We start from the raw sequence: 25,759 nt of genomic DNA, 5'->3' as shown, positions 1-25,759 counted from the left end.
CATGAAATATGATTCTGCAAAAATGAAATTATAACATATAAGGCACACATACATATGTAAATTTGTTTACTAGCAAAATGTTGATGAACAAATGCCGAATATCCATTCAAAAAAGAATAATAATTTTTAATGATGTTACATTATTTCGATTGAATGAAATCTGAAAATTTAACGCTCAATTTTGTTTTGCTTGAGGATGAATGAGGAGATAGATATCTACTTGTTGACCATTCCATTCTTTGCTATCCATTTTTTTAATTTCTTTAGTTTTACGTAAAATACTGGTTTTCATTTTTAACCTGTTGGTCCAAAAATTCAACAGCCATGTCACATCTTTTCTCAACAAAAGCGACATTGGAATGTAATGAAGGGGAATTTGAAAGCCTACTGAACAAATAATTAATATCAAATTAATACCACTTTACAAGCATAATCATTAATCCTCAAAATAGTCTCAGCATTTAAATTTACTAATACTGTTCCATACAAAACATTTGTTAATAACACTTACAAATGAAGATACAAGATGGCGCACTTTCGGTGTTAATGTGCGTAATTCCATTTTGTAGTACATTTCGGTGTTAATTGTGCAAATGAGACTGCGAAGCATTTATGTAACATTTGCACGGATTACTTCTTCATCAGTTGCAAGCAACAAAATTGAAATCAACTTTATTTACGTACAATTATTTAAAAAACAAAAATGTACGTAAATTATATACAATTTGCAACATTGCATTACACATTATGACAGGTACGAACACGCGTCAGTTTTTCGTCACCAAGGCAACATAAAGATTCGAAAATAATCATCTTGCGCGTTGTACATTAAAAACGCGATTTGAAAATTGTTTTTTACAAGATAGCTAATTTATAAAACATACATGTAGCGATTGTAATTCCATTTTGTTGTGTGAGTACATGAATTGTACCGTTTCACATATAGATCTATATATTGTACACATTATCCTAACTATTTGCGTTCGATTATGCCTACTTCGATGAGTGATAATTCCATTTTGTAGTACATGCATTGTGTAATGACAATGCCTAAATCATTTGTGTAGTTATGCGTAGAAAACGAACGTTTCAAATCCAATTTAAGGAAAATTCCAATGCAAGGAAAATGAAAAAATACAAACAAAGGATACATCCGCTATAAATGATGTAACATAAAATAACATAATTTGTTTTTGTTTTGCGCCACACTGATGAAAAAGCAAAATATATTATACAAGTGAATTCCGGTTCTTTTCACCGTAACTAAATCGACGAGTTTTATGTCTTTGGTAAATTATTATCCTCAGTTGAATTCATAACATTACATCAAATTCAACAAAAGGATATAAACAATTCATGTTATTAACATAGAAATGTAGAAAGCAGCACCAATTGCGAAATAATGCATGTTCTAAATACCCGAATCAACCCAAAAAATTTGAGAGATAACTTATAACCCTTGGCCATCTTTTAAGCGATTACTAACTAACATACCTATCAATGTTGTCCCACTATTATTACATGTTGGTGAAATATCATAAAAAGGTAACATGTGGTTGACGGAGGATACATTTATTTACTTTTAGAAAACCTATATTCATGCAAGTGCACGTGATAAGCTTTCTAGACCACCATTCACCAATTTTGTTCTATTATTATATCATTTAACTACATGCACAATAATCTGTAAATAAACTTTATACATCAAAATATTAATGAGTATCTGTGTGGAAATGCATTTCCGAATTCGTTTTGAAAATATCGACATGAGATACGCTACGCTTTTATGAATGACAACACAAGTCCCACTATTATTGGTTTATCAAAATAGAGGTTTAAATAATATCTATATTAGAATGATATGGTTTACGCATGTGAATATTTCATTTTATTGTACGCAAGAATATTGTGATATACTGTAAACCAACTTATTTTCGTATCGATTTAATTAGTTTCGCATTTTGATACCTCACGATTTGTTTGCGGCGATTTAGATCGCGTTCTTATACCTCACGATTTGTTTGCGGCGATTTAGATCGCGTTCTTATACCTCATGATTTGTTTTCGGCGATTTAATTCGCGTTTTTACACCTCACGATTTGTTTGCGGCGATTTAGTTCGCGTTTTTATACCTAACGATTTGTTTGCGGCGATTTAGTTCGCGTTTTTTATACTCTCACGATCGCGTGCGAAATTAAGTTGGTTTACACTATATGAATTGCATTGGAAGTGCTAGTTCATACTGACAAGTTAACACATTGAATTGACTTTATACTGAAAGGGTATAGTAATTATTGGCAAAATAATGAACATTAAAACATACATATACACATATATACTGAATAACTGTTATCGTACATATTCTGTTGCTATCAAATTTTAGTTAAGAAGCGCATAACTGATCCACATAAATACAAATATCGCAATCTCGTTTTGGTGTAACAGGTTGCCTAACTAGCTTGGGTCATAACTTTTATGAAATGAGCTACTAGTATACAAGTAATCATTGCTGAACCCCTGGAGTAATTATAGGCTCATACGAATTACTGTAAAAATAACCATAATAGCAGCCAAATTTACCTGGGGACATACCTGTGATGGTCAAAGGTGTATCTATATAGACTAGTAAATATAAACGTATCACAGATGTTACATAGACTTATGGGTGCCTCATCTTTTACCAGTCAAAATCATTTCCGCAAAATGTATTAGATATTTATCCCTACAATGACCAAAAGCACAGTGATTCCATGGTAAAATGCCTCAACAAAATAATTGGAATGTCTAAGAATACGCGATATTTAATATTGAGGAAAGAAACTCATGGAAATACTTGAAAATGCTTAATTTCTGTTTAAAAATAAGTTTGGTAAAATTATATTTACTCAAGTAAGTAACAGGAATTAAAGCAGGGGTAACAACATTGACTCAGAGGGATTATTATCACATGAGCAACAGGAATTATCACAGTATAACAAAACAAACTCAGACGAGTTCCCAGCCATCATCACTAGAGCTACTAACGGCCCGCCTTATACGCTTCTCGATGAGCGGATCACTTCCTGATCGTTTACGCAGTAAAAACTTTGTCATCCTCCTACAGATGTGTCCCTCCCGATCAATAGCCCAGATATCATCTGTCGGTGATGCTGAAACAGAAAAGGTTTATAGATATAAATAAAGGGTTAGGGAGATGTTTAATGTACAAGTATAAGAAACAAAATATTATCAGGTATTGATCGAGTTAAGGTTGGTTTTAAGTGTAACACCTCCTTGTGCAATTAATTTCATTGTTTCACGTAAGTCCATTTTCACCGAAGTCTATTACAGGATATCGGAGCTAAGTAATCAAAATCTAAAACATACAAATTTGAAAATACAAAGCACTAAGTTTTAAGCAAATACTAAAAAACAACATCAGTTTTCTATATTCGCAACTAATAAATATAAGATATGTAAACTCGATTTATCAGTTATTTCATAACTTCTAACTGAGCCTTTAGTGGTAATGTAATTATTTCAGAATATCTTGTTGCACAATCAGTACATATTTGAAAGTATAAATAAACTTACTAGATATGTATCCAAATATTCCAGGAACTTTCCTCCAGTAGTCTCCAGTGGGATTCTCCGAAGAGACTCCGTACCTGCATAGAATCTCACCAGCAGGACTCAGGGCCCAGACATTTCTCTCACTGATAGTGATCTGATGGGCAAGTGTTCCTGAAAAACCAAGATTAACTCAGTACTTCTTATGCAGTTTACTAACGAATTAATGAAAGGAACAATTTAGTTATTACTAATGAAACCAATGAAAGGAACGATTGATTCAATTATTTAAAATAAGACCATGAACTCGTATTATTTAGAACTGGTAGTACGTCGACCTAGTTGATAGCTAATTAACTTAATTGTACCATTTCATTGTTTAAAGCAGGCCTCCTTAGAACTTACCTGGCACGTGGACCCAGTTGGTACCTAATAAACTCGATTGTACCATTTCATTGTTTAAAGCAGGCCTCCTTAGAACTTACCTGGTACTTGGACCCAGTTAGTACCTAATCAACTTGATTGTAAAGCAGGCCTCCTTAGAACATACCTGGTACGTGGACCCAGTTGGTGCCTTATTAACTTGATTGTAGAGCAGACCTCCTTAGAACTTACCTGGTACGTGGACCCAGTTGGTACCTATAGGCATTCTCTCTGTAATACCTGTCCTGGTATACACCTGACGTCGGTTGTCTATTGCCCACACCTGTAAAGCAACAACAAAGGTAAGGAAAGCTGATGCGAGTGTAATGGGAAAACATTCCGTAGTATTATAATATTCTTGATTCGTCTCTAAAACAGTAAAAAACGCATAATTTCGCCCAATGTCCTATTAATTTATTCTTTTGTCTAATCTAGACCCACAGTCCCATAACATTTTGTAGAATAAATATTCTTGATTAGATTCTCAAACAGTAAAACATAACATAATTTTACTCAAACGACCCATTAATTTATTGTTTTGACCAATCCAGTCTCATAATCGAACTGTACATGCCGCGAGTCTAATACTCTGCTGCTATACTTATCTAGTCTTTTCCGTCCAATATACAATCCTCAAATTCAGGAAGTAGCTCACTACAATATCCCAAAATGTCCCAAGCCGTCCTTGAATTGACTATACTACCACAATATGTTCATTTTACATATATTTATTTTGCAATAGGGCCCACCACACTGTCTCTCAATCTATCATCTAGTCCTTTCCATCCCCAATACTGCGTTAATCTGTACATTTGTTGCATGAGATCCTTAAGTACACTACACAGTCCTTGTATGTAGTTCCAACACATATACCACTGCCTCTCAGTTCACCATCAAGTCTCTGACTGACTATTCTGTCCTTATATTACATACCTTTTGTTTCGTCTTATGCTTGAGTAAACCAATAATACCCTATATAATACTTTGTCATGGATCCAACAATGAAACTGCTTATTGCTTTCAGCTGTAATATTGTACAGCCAGACTTCGAGACAGAATTCAATGTAGTCTTACAACGTATAAGTAGGCTGGGTATGAATTTTTGTTGTAAAGTTTCCTTATACATACCATCCAGTCCTGAGGCCCACTACAGATCTGGGAGAATTTGGTGTCACCACCACTTGAGTCCACAGGAAGCCAAGCCTGTATGAGGGAGTGGGAAGATGGGGCCTTCACACCTATTCTCTGGTACACTATTCCATCACTGTCTAAAGCCCACACATTCAAATGTCCACATGACAGACTCATCAGTTGGACATCGCCTGTGGAAAAAAACATTACTTATAAAGGTAAGCTTGTGCCTTGTGACAAAAATGTTTAAACAGAAAAGTTCTCTGTTTACACAGCAAAACGTGTTCGTTTTAAATTAATTTGAAAGTATAATTAGTGTGAGAACGATTGCCATTACATTTCTCGTTTTCATGCCAAGCGACTTTTGCTCGGCGATTCAGTTTCGGCATTCACAATTAAAATGCTCTCTTAAATAATGTATTTGAAGCTGAATCGTTTTCGCGACGATCTATTTTGGCAATTTCTAATCATCCTTGTCAATCGAAAGAAAATCGCCTGCAAACACGTGTCGTTTTACAGAAAACCAAACTAAAATTGGTCCTTGGTAACATTGATGCTGTGAAGTGACTGCAGTGAATGTATATGTATTTGTGTATCATCTATAAAGTACAACTGTACTACATTTTGTAAATGTTTGATCCATTAGTATATAAATCTTATTGTAAGTTAATTTCTATTTAACCTCCTTACCAAGCTGAAGTAAGTCCAATTTGACCCATTCTGTACCCCGAGGACAATCTGGCCTGACTCCACCTCGAATGAAGACATCTCCATTTTCAGCCAATCCCCACACAGCGTCCGGACAGGCACTGATTACCACAAGTCTGTAGCGAGGAGATGGGTTCTCCACACTCTGAGTCGACCCCGTGGAGGGACAGACAGTGAAAACATCACCATTGGGCTGGACACACCAAACAAGACCTAATGGATCCAACATAATACAAACCTTAGTTTAGGATATAGGCTCCAGCTTATTTCATACTCTCAATACTTTAATAACAGAAAGGTATGGCACATATCCTCATACATAATTTCATGATACTGGTAATTAAATGACTTCAAAAAATCAATTTCACAAAAATAAGAATACATTGAAATGATATTTCCAAGTTGAAATAAAAAAAAGAGCTCTTCACAAAATAAAATATCTGGATAACTTTCTGACGGTAATACTATACAGTATACTGTATGCAATAATTTTGTATGTGAATCTTTGTCAATGTGATAACATACCATTTTTGTGTTCAGATACAGAGGCTGAGAGGATCTTCCATGCTATGGACGAGGTAAATCCTGCCATATCTACCTCTTGCCAACTGTGACCTATCATCAAAGGTGAACGAACTTTATATAAACAGAAGATTTTAGATGACAAATTCAACCCATACAACATTGTAAAATAATATATTGTAACATTGCTGGAACAACGATGGAGGACACCCATAAGGGTAGGTGAGCTTAAACCTTCGTCGACTTGTATATAATTTAAAGTGTGTATACCTTCCATAAATACGGAGAGCTAAAGTAAAACAAGAACCTGTGTAACCCCTGTCTGCTGATACCATTGATATAGCCTTAACAGATCTATTGTAAGATATTGATAAAAAAACGGTTATTTATGCTCAAAGATAGTTATTTTCGCAATTTTGTGGGACGTTGCAATGATCGCAAAAACTTAACCAGCCAATTAGTTAGAAAAAGATTAATTAAAAATGTATTTCTCACCCCTAGATTGTGTATAAATGAATACCTTCAATACAGCCTCGACAGATCTGTAATGTGTTTTTGAACTCTGGACACACCCAGACACCTCCTTCACCCGTGGCGATCAAACCTCCTCGTTGTGTACTCAGAAGCGTAGCCAACTTCACTGGGTCAAACTTACTTGCAAGTGACCGCAGTGCATCCATTGCCGTCTCATCATGAACGAGTATTTCGCTGACCGGTACCTTAAGTAATATATATTTTTAAACTAGAAAACTTCGCAACATTTTCTCTTTTTTAGCATTGCATGAAAACGATTTTCTATCATTATTTATATTTATATATTTTTTTTCAACACATTATTCTTAATGCTATCAGACATTTGAAATTATTTCTTTAAAGTACATTATGATAATTCTATGGCATGTTTGTGAATATTGTGAATTGATATAAGATAAAGCCAATCAAATTCTTCAAGACAAAGAATTTAACAATGAAACAAGTGAATTTCCTGCATATAGAAACAATTATTATCGGCAGTAATGCAAGAAAGTGTGTACTCTATGATCTAAACTTTATGTGATGACCTCCTCACCTGCCACCAACATTCCTGACCCATGGGAGTATCCTTATTCACGCCGGTGGTGAACCATATCCTGCCCAGGATGTCAATGCCCCACCCAACCTCTTTATCTCCAAGGGACACGTAGGAGAACAAGGTATCCTCACCAACTCTATAACACAGAATGGTCAAATCAATATTTGGCAGATTTTGGTTAAAGACAAATTATGATGTTTTATATTAGTCAGGAATGATTAAGACAATATTACTTTCACACAAAAGGACAATTTTTGGTTAATAAAGTCAAACATATGCAACTACAAATACATGATTTGCATACTGACAAGAGTGAAATATTGAATGCTTTATATTCTAACAGTCAATATTATATCTGACATGGCAGAAGTGAGTCTATATTGCATTTCGTTTGCTCTTCGTATTGCTTTCTCTACTGCTAACAAGATCGGTAGCCAGATGTTGCCCTCCGGACACAACTGATACTTTACTAACTGACCATTACATGTCGGTAGACAGAACATGCCGCCCAATCTAATGATACTTAACTATACTAAGTTGCCATTCGGTAGCTAGACATTGCCTTCCAGACGCTCTACTGATACTATACTGTATACTTACTGGTCACTTGGTGCCAGACCTCCTCGGGACACTCACTGATAATTCCTTTATAGGTAGCCGACCTTGCCCGGGACACTCTACTGATACTACTGATACTTACTGTTACTTACTGTTCATTAGGTAGCCAGACCTTGCCCTCGGGACACTCTATTGTACTACTGATACTATACTGTCGGGACACTTATACTTACTGTCATACATAGGTAGCCAGACCTTGCCCTCGGGACACTCTACTGATACTATACTGTATACTTACTGGTCATTAGGTAGCCAGACCTTGCCCTCGGGACACTCTATGATACTATACTGTATACTTACTGTTCATTAGGTAGCCAGACCTTGCCCTCGGGACACTCTACTGATACTATACTGTATACTTACTGGTCATTTGGTAGCCAGACCTTGCCCTCGGGACACTCTACTGATACTATACTGTATACTTACTGGTCATTTGGTAGCCAGACCTTGCCCTCGGGACACTCTACTGATACTATACTGTATACTTACTGTTCATTAGGTAGCCAGACCTTGCCCTCGGGACATACTTCACTGATCCCCTGTCTATACATCAGCTTACACTCGTCTGTCACTCCCCAAACCACCTGGTCTTGACACGCTACTTGTCGGAACCGAAGTGACTCCTCTCCAGGAACAGAGTGAGACTTAAAACACGGCCGATCTTTAGAGAGGGCACTCTGCACCATTACCTCACCATTTGTCTTTATGTACCTAGATAAAAAATGAATAAATATTTATTGATATGTTTTTATTTCTTGGGAATTAATGATAACAACAGATTTGAACTAATTGGAACTATCGAAGACAGATGGGGGTCACTTTGCTGCCCCCTTACTCCCTAAAAGATATCATTATGGAAATCAACAAGTCTAATCCAACTTACTAAAGATGAGAAGACATGGAAAAAAAAATCTATTTCAACATGTTTAGAAAGAAAAGAATGTACAACGTTTGAACCATCAGTCACTGTTAGCATAACAAACTGAACTTGTTCTATGCTTACTCTATCCACTCTTACCAAGCACAATTGTTGTCCACAGCTACAAATTGCACACTCCGAACAGCCTCAACCCACTTCATTCCCTCTGGATGTCGTGAAGTAATCTTTGTCCCCGCATACACAGTGCCCTTATAAAGGCGCCACATGATGAACCCCGACCTTGAAACAGCAATCTGGTGACCTGGATCCTTGATCTTTTGCCATTTAAGGCGGTCGCCAAGTAGACCTGAGTAATACACATTACAACTTTTGTCGGCCACCCATACGTGACTGTTACTGATAGCGAGACTATTTATGTTTCCTCCTGCCGTTGCCTCTGTCCAATTATTTATAAGGGAAGCTGGTATACTCTCCGTAGGATTAGATTTTTGTTTCTTTACTTCTTCATTTGTATCCTTCGCTGTTATGTTTTTCATGGCCTCTGATGGAGATGGTGTCAGAACTCCAGTTTTTCCATAAATATCCTCGACAGATACGTCTGGAGATTTGTAGGAGAAATACTGACTGGTGTCATTAATTAAAACATCCATCTTATCCCTAACAGGTTCTTGAGAAGGTTCGTCTTTCTTCTTTATTGAGTAGATGCTATCTTCCTCTTCAGACTCGTCCACAATCACAGAACTATCAGTAGGAGTCACTTCTGAAGAATCTGGAATTGTATCAGATGTCAAAGTTACGCCAGTATTTTCTGGCAACATACTTGACGTCAATCTAACATGAGAAAAATCTGGCTGCAATGATTCTGGCAATTCATTGGATGTCAATGTCACATCAGAAAAACCTGAAGATTTACTTTGTTTGTTTTCAACACAGTTCCTCCTCAGATGTTCTACGTTTGGATCCTCAATAGTAAAATTTTCTCTTTGAAAGTTTCCAGCATCTGACATTGAATCTCTTCCTTGATCAATACCGTGTAAAATCTTTTTAGAATCTCTGCTAATTTCAATTCCTGGAGTTTGGCTTCCTTTGATCTCCTCACTTCCAATTCCTAAAGAAATACCAGTTTCACTTTTGTTTTCACCAACAGCAATGTTTCCATCCACAACATCACTATGTCCTTTCTCCAGCCTGTTGTCCTCTGTCTCTGATATACTCTCCCTCTCAGTCTGTGTGACCTGACCAGGAAGATCAGTCAGAGTTTTCTCAAAAGACATCAACTCCTCAGACATTTCTCTGAACTTATTTACATCCTGTGGTTCGTCCATGTCAAGTTGCTCACCCACATGAACCTTAGACTTACTGTCTGGACTGGCAGATCTTGGTGACTGATTCTCCTCAATCACTTTTTCCATAACCAAAGGAGCACTGACCTCGGCTCCTTTACTTGGAGATTCCCCTTCGACTTTATAACAAAAATAAAAAACAAGTATTACAATAGACGAAAAGTGCTTCAAGTTACACCGGTGATAAATTCACAGATAACAATCAGATGCACCTTAGTTCTCTTTATATCTTTTTTTTTTAATTTCATTTATCGCATTTAATATCAGATTGTCGCCTTTGAATTAACGCTTATCAATGGTTGCATTTGACTTTGAATGTTTTAAAATATCTTTCGTTTTTCTTTATAGTTGTAAATTCATCCTCTTCCAGCGCGAATATTTTCTATTGGTTTGAACTATGAACTCAAGTTAAGAAAAGGCAGTGAATCATTTAAACACAAAGAGAAATAAGTGTAGTTTAGAAATAACAACATACTAATGCTTCATATTATACAAATGCACATACCATCTTTTTCTTTTCCGTGCTTTTTCTTCTTCTTGCCTTTCTTTTGTTTATGAGTGAACACAATATCATCACTTGAAGTCTTGTTTTGAAAAACCTTGTCCAGTTTTTCAATCATAAACTTTGGTTGCGGACTCGTGGGCTCCTCCTGTAGACCCTCACTGCTTTGTGATACAGTATCCTGCTTTTCCTCCTCCTGAGGTTTCTCACTTGTTTCTCCAGCCGTAGGAAGGGTATCTGTACATATCTCTTCTCCTTCAGTATCAGACATTGGATCACTTAAAAATGGATTAAACGTTCCCGTATATGGACTAGATTTGTATGTATAAGGTTTTTCCTGAGAAATGTCTGTAGTTTTTGGAGGAATACCTGAAAATATTTCTATAGCGAGAAGGTCAGGAGACTTTAATTCAACTACTGGGGGCAATGTTTTACTGGGACTATCTTGTGACTTTTGGGGATTTATTTGTTGTCTATCTATTTCCTGTGTGTGGCCTCCTTCCACCTCATCATCATGTCCGAATCGGTCCATTGATGACACAAGATGGGATACGGAGTTGTCCGTCCCTGTGCCTGTGACAATGTCCAACACTTTTAACTTGTCCAAGACATTTTCCTGGAGAAACTTGAGAGGAGACTTTGTTGGCTTGACATTTGTGTCTTTACTGTTGTCTGTGCTACCTAGCTTAAGGTTTTTATTCTTCACTGCATCTGCTGCCAGCTGTCTTTCTCTTACAAGACGCTCATACACACTCTCTGAGAAAACAAGTTACATAAAGATTTCTGAGGAAACAGGATACATAAAGGTTTTGAAAATGCAATGTTTGATTGAAATGACATTCAGTTGGAACAAAAGTTATATTCATCTCAACACAGCAAATAGACATTAATTGATATTTTACAAAATAACAAACAAGATACAAGCAATCCCAGTTTCACTACTTCAGTCCATAGATGTGAACTACAACCATTTAAGCGCATACAAAATATAATTTAGAAATCATTGATATACATTTCTTCCATGCAGAAACCTACCTTGTTTGGCAAGAGGTTTTAATCCTAGTCTTACTACATTTCTGCTAGTATTTTTACGTAAAATGAAGATGTCATCTTTTGTAACTGCAATTCCAACTAGGATGCCAAGTCGTGCCTGACTGGCTACAACAGTATTATTGTCAGGGTTCAGTAGATACAGGTGACTACTGGACCATGTAACCAAGTATTTTTCTTGGTAAAGGAGAAGTAATCCAAATTGTTGATCAGATGATTTGAGCTGTGTTCGAGTTTGTCCCTCGTACGGAATTATGGGAATATCTTGGTGTGGCTGAGACAACAAATCCTTAAACAAGTTTGTATTTAAAACAACTCCATCAACACCTGCTTTCCAAACCCGCAGACCTGGGCGGGCAGCATACAACTGTGCATCTTCTGGCCTACATAGCCCAGGGATGAAACAGGCCCCATAGTTACCGAGTCTGAAAATAACCATTTGAAATCACACAGAAAATGAAACATTTTGGCTAGAAAGTTCATTTTCATAATTATTAAGAATAAATAATCACAATGATTTTTTTATTTATCTATTTGTTCTTATTTTGAAATTTCAGAGTTTATTTAAGCGTACAGATACTCAGATAGATATAGGTACTTTCCAAGACTTACATTTTTCTGTCCTTTTTGCCGATTTGAACAATATTGTTGTCTTTGAGATTAGGCAAATAAACAAAGGAGCGGTGAAGTGTGGAGACCAACAATGATTTGTGGGCGTGATGGAGTTGAACAATCTCAGACTGCCTCTCCTCAAGTGAAATGGTGGAGCTACAACGCCTCTGTACATTCACAAAAAAAAAAAAAAATCAATACTTACATATTTTTTTATAGTCCAGAAACAATTAGGTCAAATGTTAATCAAAACAGATTTTGTGAATTATCATATTTTTAATAGATATAGGACGAATTTTTGACTTAAAATTAAAAAAACTTACAAAATAAACTTTTCTTTTCTTTTTTCGTTTGTTTAATCTTTAAATTACAAACCTCGTAAAAGTCAACATCTGTGCACACAACAAGACCTCGCTTGTCACCACTGAACAGTTTCATTCCATTTAGGCTCCAACATAGACTGGTAACACTGCTGTGGTGCAGATTCCTGACCACAAACTGTTGGAGCTGTAGAGGTAAAATCCTTAAATGTTAAATTACTTACTTCATGGTTTATGTTCAACAGAGGAAATATTTACTGAAAGTTGTTGTTCTGTTAACTGACTTTTAACTTTAATGTCAGTTATAATCTGTTGCTTGACCTTTCACATCAAACACATGGTCAAAGTTGGTTGCTTCATCTAACCGTAGATTCATTAGATCAGGTTCAAAACAAAATTGAAGATTTTATTTTTTTCCATTTTTTGAGTCATTAAGGAAAGGTCAGAAATTGATCAAGTAAGGGAAAAACAACATATCATTTACACAGTACACTAATTTTATGCATCTCTATTATCTCAACATGGAGAGATGTTTACTGGTATAATTTGTTTTATTACTAACCTGTTTGTTCTGTCCTGGTAATGAGGATGGCAGCTGGAAGATATAGATTATCCCACCATTCGTACCCATGGCAACCTGGCTGTCCAATCCCTTGTGTAGCTGTACAACACTTATGGTGTCATTGTTGGACTAAAAGGTAAAATATGATGAATTTGTTTCGGCCGTATCCTTGGTTGTAATGCCAATTTCCAGCTTTATTGATTGATCAAACGGTGAATTTTCTTGATTTGACACACACACTGTACACAGTCACTCCAAATTAATAACATTAAAGCTCATGAATGGTAGGATTTTTATAGATAAGTCCCAAAAAGAACACTGTTGAATACATATTTATTGACAGTGGCGTAGCGCCCGTGCATGCTTGAAATAATCTGACTTACATTTTTGTACAGTCAGAAAAACACAACATTTGAATACACGTTGTAGAATATAAATTACGTATAAATATATATGATATGTCCAACTGTATGCCTAACATAATTGTGCACATTTGAAAGACTTGAAGATTGGCCATTCTGGAAATTTATTAGAATAGTCTATACATTTCCGGTTACCAAGTTGTTAAATTTGATTATGTTTGAATCTTGTCGAAGACAATATTAGACTTCTTCACCAAAATCCCTCAAGCAAATGTGGATTTTGAATCGGGAAACATTTACGAATACCAAAATAAACAACATCGCATGAAAAGTTAGAAATATTCTAAAAGCATATAATTCAAGGATTCATATACCTCCTTGATATAATCATATTAAAATGATAGCAAAAACAACTAATTTAAAAATAGCAATTGCAACATGTTCTTGGCTTTAGTAACGAAAAATTGGATTTTTCAATTCTGGTTCACTTCCCGTCCCGTTAAAAAGCGTGTTTATCCGTGATTTCCGGTGTCTACTCAGGAAATAGTTTACTTTTATTTTTGTCGAATATGAACAGATTTTTAAAATATTATTTTTATAATAAGTTTTTCATCAGTTAAAATAACACAAACTTCTCCCATTGCTTACTAATTTAATTTTTACAGCCAAAATCCTTGTTTTTTTGTTCGAGCACTTGTCAGTGGAGTCTAGTATAGAATCTAGTACGATTATATATATATAAAAAAATCACCACTATTCTAATTTTGTGTAATTTTGTGTATCATTTTGCATGGTTATCACCTAAATATTGTGACCTCCATTTAACCATTGGTATATACGTTAAAAGTTACCATAGAAGTAAAATGGTTACTACATTGTAACAATTTCCTGTCAGCTTCTGGGGGGCTTCGCCCCTGGACCCTGAGCAAGGGGCTATCGCCCCCTGCACCCCCGGGCATGCAGGCCTATCCAGACCTAGCTACGCCGCTGATTGAAAGGGATATTTTAAGACTAAATCTAGTAAATTGTAAAATTTGATTATTCCATCCAACTGAATGAATTTTTACCATATTTTTTCACAGATAAAGAATATACCTACCTGGTATATGTTTTAGCCACTAATAAGCAGTAAATTGTCCTATTTCTTACCTCTGTTCTCAATTTGTGCTCTATTGTCCTTTTTTTCTGGTCAAAGACAAAAACAAGGCCGACATTACAGCCCAGTGTGATGTAGTCCTCATTAGCGTCTATACAGGTAAGCACCAGATCACACTGGGTAAGCATCCCCTTCTGGGCTTTCCTAGGAATGTGGGATACCAATGCCTCCAAGGGCTCATGTTCACGAAGGGCAGACAACTCTTCCTGTTTTGTCTCCAGATCTGATGAGTCTGGACCCTTGGGACTGGTAGATTTCACTTCAGCTTCCATCTTTTATAAAAGGTCATTCTACATGTATAACAAATTATCTGCAATTAATAATGGGTTTCACACATCCATTATGTAAATGCCATTTAAAATAATGTGTACATATAGTGTACATATACATTACACAATTAAATATTAATTGAAATTTTTCCTAGAATTCAATATCTCATTAAGCTACATAACGTTATGTATTTTTTAACATGTACATTGTAAACATAAGCATAAATGTTAGTGTACTACAGACTGATTAGAAATACAATCAAATCAGGCTTAACAATCACTTCTGTATAATACACTTTCTTAACAGCATTGGTCAATTATATATATTATATGATGTATTTATGGCCCTGGTGTCAGTGTAATATGAAGGTTTATTTACCCAAAGGTGTGCTATTTCCCAGGGGCTTGCCCGAGAGAAATATTACATCTGAGGTTAAATATGCAAGTTAGTGGTTTTCCCCGACCTGCTGAATGCAATGTTACATGTATGAACAGTAGGTACATTGTGTCTAAATACATGTAATTTAATAATTGTCATGTACATTTGTACATAGATATTATACACGTGTGTGTTTCTAACTATAATAAACATTAGGCCTACAGTATAGTACATGTAGTCATATTATTTTGTGCCCATGTAAATCATTGACCGATAACTACTGCCGGATAAACTTGTGCTTTATCCGTCGATACGATATGCTTTATCCGTCAATACGATCACGTGAATTTGTTCCATATCTGACGGAACTTTTTCTAACTTGACCCAGAACTTGAACCTTCCGGTGAATGAAACGTCATTCAGTCCCGCTAAAACGTGACGTCACATTCACCGAAATGACGTCATTTTTACGATATCGAAAATCTCGTATGGCGGTGTCGTCTAGTACATGTAGTCATATTATTTTGTGCCCATGTAAATCATTGACGATAATAATGTGTGAACACCAACATTGTCAGCAAGACCATAATATGATGTGTCATACGATAGTAAAGAACCTGTACATTTGACATGCAGTTTATTTCACGCCTATTAAATACTGTAAACATATTTCAACAACGACAAACTGGTCAATAGATCAAGGTTGGCTCACCTTTTCTTAGTAGCGAACAGAACCCGTGACTGTGAATAGCGAAAATGGCTTTTCCAACTTGATTTTAACAATTGCATGAAAACCCCCGAAAGTTCCGAACGGATTAGACAGCGGTGCACACTAAAAGCTGCATAATAATATTATACACACCTGTGAAACACGGTACACATATATCGCACCACATAATATTTCATTCGCATGTCTTGTTGTGTTGTTGTTTTTTTCATTTAAACAATCACAATAGTATTTACGATTATTTTCTGGTATTGACTACTTCTTTCGGATTATTAATAATCCTGATTTTAGCTACTCCCATATTTCTACTTTCACTTTAACTACAGGCTTCTTCCCGGATTTTACTCGTGCTCATCCTGAGGTAAGTAACGTTGTATATACTTTCGAAAATCGAGTTGAATATCATCTATACTTACCTGTCGTAAAGTTTAATCCTGATGATTGTTGTTATTATTTTACTAAACACGCATCACGTACAAGGGGGCGTGTCCACGTAGAGACTATATACTGTTAAATCACAGGTTCTGGATCAGTTACACGTCGTCATCTTAAGTCGACCTTTGAACCTACCTTAGAAGTATAACGTTATACTTAGCCTAACTTACACATTATACAGACGATTCACATTTTTATCTTTAATTTCCCCTTAAAACACAAAATGTATTATTTAAACAATACATGTAGTTACCTTAGTACAAGTTTTTTGTACATGAATCGATATAATGTACAAGTGCAATTTATGTTGTACAGGTGTATGCGGTGTTCATAGAATCCTTCAAGTGACAGTAAAATAAGTTGAAACAAAAGCCAATCAATTTTAACGAGAAATGATATTATAAAGCTTTTTATAATGATTGGACCACTAGAAGGAGAAAAAATAATGAAACTATATCAAGACCGGCTATAATGCATATTAGTGTGCTGTAACAGCCATAACAAACAATATACATGTAGTCCCATCGTGTAAAGCTTCAATTCTTGTAAACAAAACACTACCAGCACATATAACATTTAGGAGTAATAATACACGAGAACTATTCTGGTTATTTGTTATCCATATATATCTTACAAGACAGCACAACTCATCTTCCAGAGGCAGTACCACACTATATACAGCAGTTACAAAACCTTTGCTATTTTATGTCATACAACAAATTAAAGTGTCTGTACGTCAACAATTTGGTAATTATATATATAATGGCCAAATGTCAGTAGAGGAGAAGCACAACTTTCAGCTAATTGGCATATATTTTGAGTTTTGACTGCAACAAATTAAATAACATATACACTTCGATCATTTTGTTTGAATTATTTTGATACCACACAGGAGAGTCCGACCATGGATCTGCTGACACTAATTGTGTGGGTCGTCATCATCTTTAATGTTGTTGCCATAGTGATGATATTACTTGGAGATGCTGATATAATTCTTCAGATCAAGGAAAAGTTTGGAAAGTCAGTCAGTAAGTCTGGTCTATGTTAGACCATCTTGTAATTCTAACTACCACATTTTGCCGCGTGCATTTTTTAAACATTTATCGAAGCATTTTTTTTCTTACAATGATGACTGATGATTCAAGTTTAAACTTACGTTTCCTTATGTACTACATAATGTTAATGCTGTTCATTTATTTACATCAGAAGCAAAAGAAAATTACATAATTAAATAGTAATAAAAAATACCAGTTTTGAATTAAAAAGAAAGTGGGTCTTTAGTGTTATACTTAAAGGAATATAGGTCGATGATATCCATATCATAACTCCAAGGAAAACACGTACCTTTTCTACTTGAAATGTGAATGATCCTCGGAAGTTACCGGTATGTTTCTACAGAGTGCCTCGCTGGTCAAGTGGTGTGGATAACTGGGGCGTCCAGTGGGATCGGGGAGGAGCTGGCGTACGAATTAGCCAGGGCAGGATGTCGTCTGGTTCTATCGGCACGACGGACAAACGAGCTGGAGAGAGTTAAAAAGGAGTGCATGTGTACGTGTGTTGCATTTTGATATGATAAACTTTCTTCATACGGGATTTAGATTTAGACACTATGTTTTGGTTGACTAGATCAATATAAACGTTCATTTCATGAATTTTGGTAAACTGCTCTTTTAGAGTATTACACGACGCGTTACGGGTTGTACTATTTTGATAATTGTTCTAAACAGCCTAAAAGAGCAACTTGTTTGTCCCAATCCGCCTTTTGGTACAGATCACCTAAAGTATAATGAGTAGACCTATTAACTTTCTAGATCGTTTACATTTCCGTTTATGTGTAAAAATTAACGTTTTCCCGTTTTATTTCCTTATACTTGATTTAGTGAGGGGAAGTATCAAGGAGGAGGACATTTTAGTACTGAAACTGGACTCGATTGACTTCACCAGTCATAAAACAGCCGTCGATAAAGTCTTTAAACATTTCAAACATGTATGTATTAACGTAGAGTAAATAAGCTGTGCGGAAGGTTTGTAGTTTAAAGATGCTCCACCGCCAACATAGCATAAATGATATTCATCATTTGAACAATAATTGGTGTTTGATCATGTATATATATGTCAAATTAACACAAAAAATAATATAAAATAATTTATTTTGCCTTTGGTGCATGCGCAATCAGCACTTTATTCCGTATAGGATATAGTGACACGGAATTTTTTCGGGATGCAATTAATTATTTTTCATATTTTTAACTTGAAGTAAAATTAGAAGCTTAAACTTTTCAATGGTGGTAATGGTGTAAAGTAAGTAACTTTTGTAACTGAAGAAAAATACTAAATCGTTTGCTCCTGTTTTTGATAGTGAAACAATACCATTTGTCAGCGGTGGAGCATCTTTAAGTGTATTTGACACATAAATAAATTAATTTGTACTTGCCGTTCTATTCAGGAAGGAAATATTTTTGATTTTAAGTTATATAAAAACATTCTACCATAACATGTGACAATCACTTTTGGAGAAAATATCAACGACCACATCTCTTAAGTTTTCCTTGAAATTCATCATTATATCGCGATTTTTTTTCACTATTTTCTATTCCACCGTTGAATAAATGTATATGTACTGGCCAATATTTACTTTCTTTGTGAGTCTGACATATGTGATGACATCTGTACGTGTCTTTAGTGCATTTTCTCATTGACTTACAGATAGACATACTTGTGAACAATGCCGGTCGGTCACAGAGAGCGATGTGGCTGAAGACATCCCTCCAAGTTGACAGGGATATGTTGGAACTTAATGTCCTCGGTGTCTTGTCTTTGTCCAAACTTGTCCTTCCTTACATGGAGAAGAGAGGGTCAGGACATATCGTCAATATCTCCAGTGTGGCAGGAAAGTTAGGTACGTATCAAATAATGATTCCTTATTCCTCTCACTTTGTCATAGTAACAATTCGATATTTTACACTACACTATATATACTAAAGACCAAGCAAAAAAAATTGATACAGGGAAGATATAGATTCATCAAAGTTCAAATAATAGAGATTTTACTGTATACCCTTTAGTTAATTATCTTAGATGTGTCATTTAGATCCCTTGCTATGCTTTGATGTAATTTGGAATTGTTTCTTTCACACAGGCGCACCAATGTCGGGATCTTACACAGGTGCGAAACACGCTGTACAGGTACTGTAACTACATGCACTCTTTTTTAAAAGTATCGTTTGTATAGACCATTTGTAAGATTAGAATTGTCACTTGCAATTTGTTAAGTACAAACAGTGTTTCAATTTTGACAAAATTTTGCATTTGTTAATCAATAATTGAATATTTATGTAGATGCTTAAATATTACCAGATATGCACTTTACATGGACCGTTTTGCAGGGTTGGTTTGATGCTTTGAGAGTAGAGATTGGTGATAAAAATATCCATGTGACCAACGTCTGTCCTGGACCTGTGTTCTCAAACATTCTGGCTGTGGCCTTCACAGAGAAAGAAGGGGAGGTAAAATTCATAACGTATCGTTATGACCTCATTCGACTTTTGAAATGCAATATCCTTAAATTATCATTAGTGTCCATGAGTAAGCCAATTTTAAACAGAAATTAAATGCAGATAACCAATACAGACATTGAACATAAGAACATTAAGTTGGTTACCAATTTTGTCAAATAATCTCTTGAAAAGTAATCAAATTGTACATCAAAATATATTTCAAATTTCAAAAGCACCTATAGTTTCAAATTTTATTGTAAGCATTGCTGAAAAATATTTAATGGAATAAAAATATATTTTGTATAAGAATCCGCTCTGCTGCAAGGATAAGTACAGTTTGCAGAGTAGTTTTGATCAGAGATAATAGATTTAGGGGGAAAACCAAGATTATTTGCGTAAACTTTAAACAAGATTATTTGCGTAAACTTTAAACATTCAGGAGTTTAAAGGAGAGATGAACCCGAATGAAAAGCGAATGAAGACAGACAGGTGTGCCTACCTCATTGGCGTCGCCATTGCCAACAAGATGTGGGAAGTGTGGATCACAAAGAACCCAGTGCTTTTCCTTTGTTATGCCAATCAATACACGCCCAATCTGTCAAAATGGTAAGATTCAATTGATCTGGAGTATAAATGTGAGGTCATTGTATGAAATACCATATCTAGTAATGAAATAAAGTATACAGTATTTTAAATAATATGAGTTCTGGGTTTTTTTCAGGATTTCGGGTAAACTCGGTCTTAAAGCAATCCAGAAGTTGAGAGAAGGACAACATTAGAAAGAACTTTTTGATACACGGTATTTGTTCATTTACCGGGTATGTCTTTTTGTCTCGAACATGTCTTTTTGTCTCGAACTACCACTAGTCCCGGAATCAAACTGTATTTTTTTTTTTGTTGTTTTCTGATGAACCACTCTGTGTCGTATTTGTTTTGATAATTTACTGCATTTACTGCTTTTGTATAACAAGTTAAATAACATCGTTTTTGTGGCAGTGTATGTAACACGTAGCGTGTTAAATGGCATTGATAGCAGTACTGTTGACAAAAAACAGGGGTACACTACTGCATCGCTTATATTTAAGACACAAGACACAACACTTAGCTTACAACGTATGAGGGGGAGAGATCGATCATATGGATGGCAATGTTTCGGTTCTTGAAAGCAACATTTCTATTTGAGATGCGGAGCGTTAAATTTTATGGAATAATTACATTTAAAACATTGGACTGCGTTTATGTACTGTTAATAAACGGAACACTTTATACTTTCCAAATAATACGGATTATTTAAAATCTTATTCAAATCTAAATGTTAACTGCTAATTCCTGAAGAAGTTATATAAAAAAATACACGTGATTACGGTCAGTTCTTCATTATATGAAAGTACAAGTATTTGTAATAAAACAATTGCAGTATTCAATGCCTAGCGTAACCTTTGTATGAAATATGTATTGGTGTTTGTGATCGAGTATATGAGCGTTTGTTTTTGTAACAAGAAACAAATGCCACTTTTATTGTGATATTTAGGGTCCAATATTATTCGTAAACGTATATACATGAGCATGTATACCTTCTGTTATAGCTAACAGCAATCCTTGTATATCTTTGTATTGAAGAACGCGTTAGTTTGTATTAATTATATGTGTTACAGAACCGTAAATATAGAATGTTCCTTGCATGCCTTTACAGTTTGAGGAAAATTATTCTATGTATCGTTTGTTGTGTAGTCAATTTATTCTGTAATAGGTAGGAGAAGAATTTAGTCATAGATTCTGTCTTTTTAACTACGTAATAGTCCGTTTATGTTTTCTTATATCAAGAAGAATGCGAGTTGTTAAAGATATAAAACATAATGGTTATTGTCAAAATAATTATCTTGCTAGTTATACAAATGTACACAGAATGATATGAATTCCCCATTAGTTTTTGCTATTCATAAAATTTATATCAAAACCAATTTTGTCTTTGTGTTATTTGTATTATATTGTTGATGGCAATATTTTCAATATTCTTACGACAATAGTTTTACTTTTTGACAGATAGCGTGAATGATTTTTTGTGCCATAAAATTTTGCACTAAACAACACGTGATCTTGACATTTGATAATTTGTGCATCGGTGAACGAAATTGAAATAAATTGCTTTTCTTTACTTTTCTATCCTTTTTTGTACTTTGACTAGACATTGAACTTAATTATGATGAAAATGTTTAATATATATATATATATATCATATTTATCCTAATTTTCTTTTTGGTCGCCTTAACTTGATATTTGACGATCATATTTCAATAAATATTGGCTATGGAGTAATAAATTGGATCTCGCATAATAACATGTATAATGTATGTTATCAAGGAACGATAATTTATTGGTGTTTTGTGTATTTCGTTAAATGTATGTCAATAAAATTTGACTGCAAAATGTTATGGTATGCATCCAGCAAAAGGAAGATAAGAGGAATCAACATAAAGAAACTCTTTAAATTGTCCTTTTCTCTCTCTTCAGTGATCATCAATTGTAAGGAGAACAAAAATAAAATTTATAAATAAATCTAAGACGATGATACAACTTTATTTAGAGTCACATATATGTACATAGATAACATTAGCTCTGCAATGCTATTTCTGTGACAAACAGTCGTAAAATCAACAAAACACATGACAAGAAAACAAGATACATAAAGGAGTAAAAAAGCGACAACATTAGACCTAGCTCAAATCATATTAATTAAAACATAAGCGAAAGAGAACAGAAAGCAATTCCAGAAGGCAGATGATTGGGATTACCCTACCTAACAAGCCTTCTGGTTACAAGAATTAGTACATAATAAGACATAGATTCATTTCTAAAAATGTATTTATACACATTAAGCACATCACAGAGAAATTACATTATATGTTAGATATCAAATAGTGCATGAATTTAAAATGTATACATAAAACAATATGAGAAGGTGAGAAAGACCGAAAATATGTTATAAAATAAAATTTAAATTAAAAATAAGAATATAAATTTGCTTAGCATCATGGGTCAGTCTTCATGTCGGTCAAATCATTTGTAGCCATGAATAAACTGATGTTGAAAACCAACCAGTAAAAGTATAAGGGATAATAGAGTTTGTTGAAATAATCTGTTCAGAATAGGTACTATTAATAAAAAGGAAAACAATTTTGACTGATTTGGTCATCTCATAAAAATAAGAGTAGTAAAAAAAGATTAATTAATTATTCAAACAAATAGCATAAAGCGTTTGGAAAAAAAAACGAAATGAATAGGCAACTGTTAGTCTACTATACTGGGAAAAACACACCAGGACACAACTAATTACTTCAAAGGGAACAGACAGATCTACATATTATAGGATTGTTCCAAGTGTCTAACAGTCTGCGAAACTCGGGATACATGATTCACATTTCCTGAAATGGTTTGGCATGTTGTTCCACGGCCGAACAACGTCATGTCTGAAAGATTTCAGCCTATACATTGTTGTGCTTACCAGAGGATCTCTTAGTATTCTTGTTCCTGAAATTCTAAACAGAATGTACTCCGGAGCCATCTCGTGTAATATTTTGAAAACTTCGTAAACAATGTTTCTTATTCTACTGATGTGTTTAAGCAAGCATACGTTGTTTCTAAGTAAAAGATCACTAAAAGTAGATCTATATGCAAATCATTCTCAATAAAAGATGTGGGAGCTCTGGATCACAAGGAACCCAGAGATATAACTTTGTTATGCAAACCAATATATGCCCAGTCTAACAGGATGAGGAAAATAATATTATAGCATATTATGATTATGAACCACAGTATTTAAAAGTAAGAAAATATCTCTTTTAATGCTAGCAGGAAAAAATGGGTTAAAATCAAGAAGCTGAATGAAGAGCAACTTCGCAAGCCAAGGGTATTTAGTCAGATTCTCTTCCAATAGTAGGAAGAGAATCTTTAGGAAGAGAATCACATAAATACCCTTGGCGAGCGAAATTGAATGAGGAGTAACATTAAGATGAATATACGTTGTGTGTTTTTGTTCTGAACATCTCGGTTTATATCATATGAAGCAAATAGAGCATATTGGACCCCCATTTTAGGCCATTTTATCAAGTCCAAATTCTTAAATATTCAAAATGTCAAAATCTGACTATACCATCAGAAAATGTGTATCTACTGCAATGTTTCAACGAGTATTGATGCAAGTAGTTTTATCATTTCAAAAGTTCATTAGGCTACTTATATATCGCTGTATTCACCATCCTCGATATTCCACGGGTCTCCGTCGCTGTCGTTATATCCACCTCTGGACTATGTCATAGCAACAAAACTGAAGGAAACAGAACACACGGTGTAATCTGGTCCTTTGATGTATATCAAAATTAACGGTACACTGTGGTTAACTGTGCATCGTTCTCTTTGTAATCTTCAATGGAAGTCTCTGCAGACCTGTGATTGGTCAATTGATTCGTCAGTGATAGTCTCCGTCACTGCAGTATCGAGGATGTGTATTCATCTGTGATATTGAAATATAAGTATGTTTTAGAAAATATTCTGTCTGTAGAAAATATGCGATTTTAGATTAAGAATATTTCCATGGTGCATTTTAGAAAGTTTTGATATTTTCACGTACAGTAATATATGTTGAAACTGCTCTAGATAATAATATTCCTAACAACAATCCGTGTACTCAATACATAGTAAACAACAAGACATTCCTGGCTCCGGTTTCTTGAGAAGAAAAGTTAGTGAAAAACAGATTTCAGTTAAACAAAAGTATTCACCAAAAGTTACAAAAAGAAAAAACGTTTTTACTGAAGTCGGCGATTCTTCATTTTCTTTCGAGGAAGTCGGGGTCAGGTATCCTAACAACACAACAACCTATTTTTTGCCAAAATTTACAAACAACGCAACACTCACGAGTAGCATGTAAGGTTAGGACGGATACATAGACACTTTTTTATAAACTTAGTTATTTCAATTACACCTCGATATGGAAGTCGTGTTGCGTTTTGTTATACCTTCTTGATTGAGAGACCTGGCTTCTCCACAAAAACTGATGTGGCCTACTGTGATGGGCGGGTTGATAGAAGATTGGGATTTCTTGCTATACAGTACTTGTTTCTGCACCTCTAGCAGAAACAAGTTTTTCTTATTATTGTATTCACTGGAATTATGATAACATAATAATAACGTGAAGATGTCAAAATATGTTAAAACAAAATAAGCATATATTATAGTTCAATAATGACCAAATAAAATATAATTTGAGAACGTCAGTTTAAATATATAATTCGAGTGTTAGATGAATGTGGTGTGATAATTTAGTGTGAATAGTTTGATGTGAGACTAAAAAAGACAAAAGTTTGATCGAAATGGGATATATTACAAAGTTCTTCTGTTTAATATATATATGTGAAATTGAATTTATTAAGCATTATATATGGTAGTCACATGAGATGTCTCTTACACTACGTAAGGTGTGTGTGTGTGTGTGTGTGTGTGGATCATGTAGAAGCTATATACTATTTTTTTTAAAAAGACGTCCAATTGAGAATTTACTCAACTTTTATTTTACCAATCTTATAGTATGCTTGTGAATTGTTGGATGGTTGTACACTTTAGAAGCTGAAAATTTAGAAAAAAAA

The 25,759-nt window shown here is 34.8% G+C and overlaps 2 protein-coding genes across 2 annotated transcripts; one reads left to right on the top strand and one right to left on the bottom strand.

The window, feature by feature from the left end:
* Positions 1-1,015: 1,015 nt before the first annotated feature.
* Positions 1,016-16,265, bottom strand: LOC138318087 (tectonin beta-propeller repeat-containing protein 2-like). The gene is made up of 17 exons (XM_069260175.1): positions 16,171-16,265; positions 14,804-15,100; positions 13,293-13,421; positions 12,786-12,917; positions 12,411-12,577; positions 11,784-12,223; positions 10,752-11,504; positions 9,042-10,365; positions 8,513-8,734; positions 7,403-7,541; positions 6,854-7,052; positions 6,337-6,426; positions 5,794-6,024; positions 5,101-5,294; positions 4,165-4,255; positions 3,574-3,723; positions 1,016-3,149 (listed from the first exon to the last, which is right to left on the bottom strand). Exons 2-17 carry the CDS (start codon positions 15,080-15,082, stop codon positions 2,986-2,988), a joined length of 4,704 nt encoding a protein of 1,567 aa, XP_069116276.1. The 5' UTR covers positions 15,083-15,100; positions 16,171-16,265; the 3' UTR covers positions 1,016-2,985.
* A 145-nt stretch (positions 16,266-16,410) lies between these two features.
* Positions 16,411-22,078, top strand: LOC138318088 (dehydrogenase/reductase SDR family member 7-like). Its single transcript, XM_069260176.1, has 9 exons — positions 16,411-16,546; positions 17,513-17,648; positions 18,019-18,168; positions 18,501-18,607; positions 19,327-19,519; positions 19,760-19,806; positions 20,007-20,126; positions 20,557-20,723; positions 20,839-22,078. Exons 2-9 carry the CDS (start codon positions 17,525-17,527, stop codon positions 20,894-20,896), a joined length of 966 nt encoding a protein of 321 aa, XP_069116277.1. The 5' UTR covers positions 16,411-16,546; positions 17,513-17,524; the 3' UTR covers positions 20,897-22,078.
* Positions 22,079-25,759: the final 3,681 nt, after the last annotated feature.

Source organism: Argopecten irradians, chromosome 3 (assembly GCF_041381155.1).
Source record: "Argopecten irradians isolate NY chromosome 3, Ai_NY, whole genome shotgun sequence".
Lineage (NCBI taxonomy): Eukaryota > Metazoa > Mollusca > Bivalvia > Pectinida > Pectinidae > Argopecten > Argopecten irradians.
This window is presented reverse-complemented; position numbering and strand designations above follow the sequence as displayed.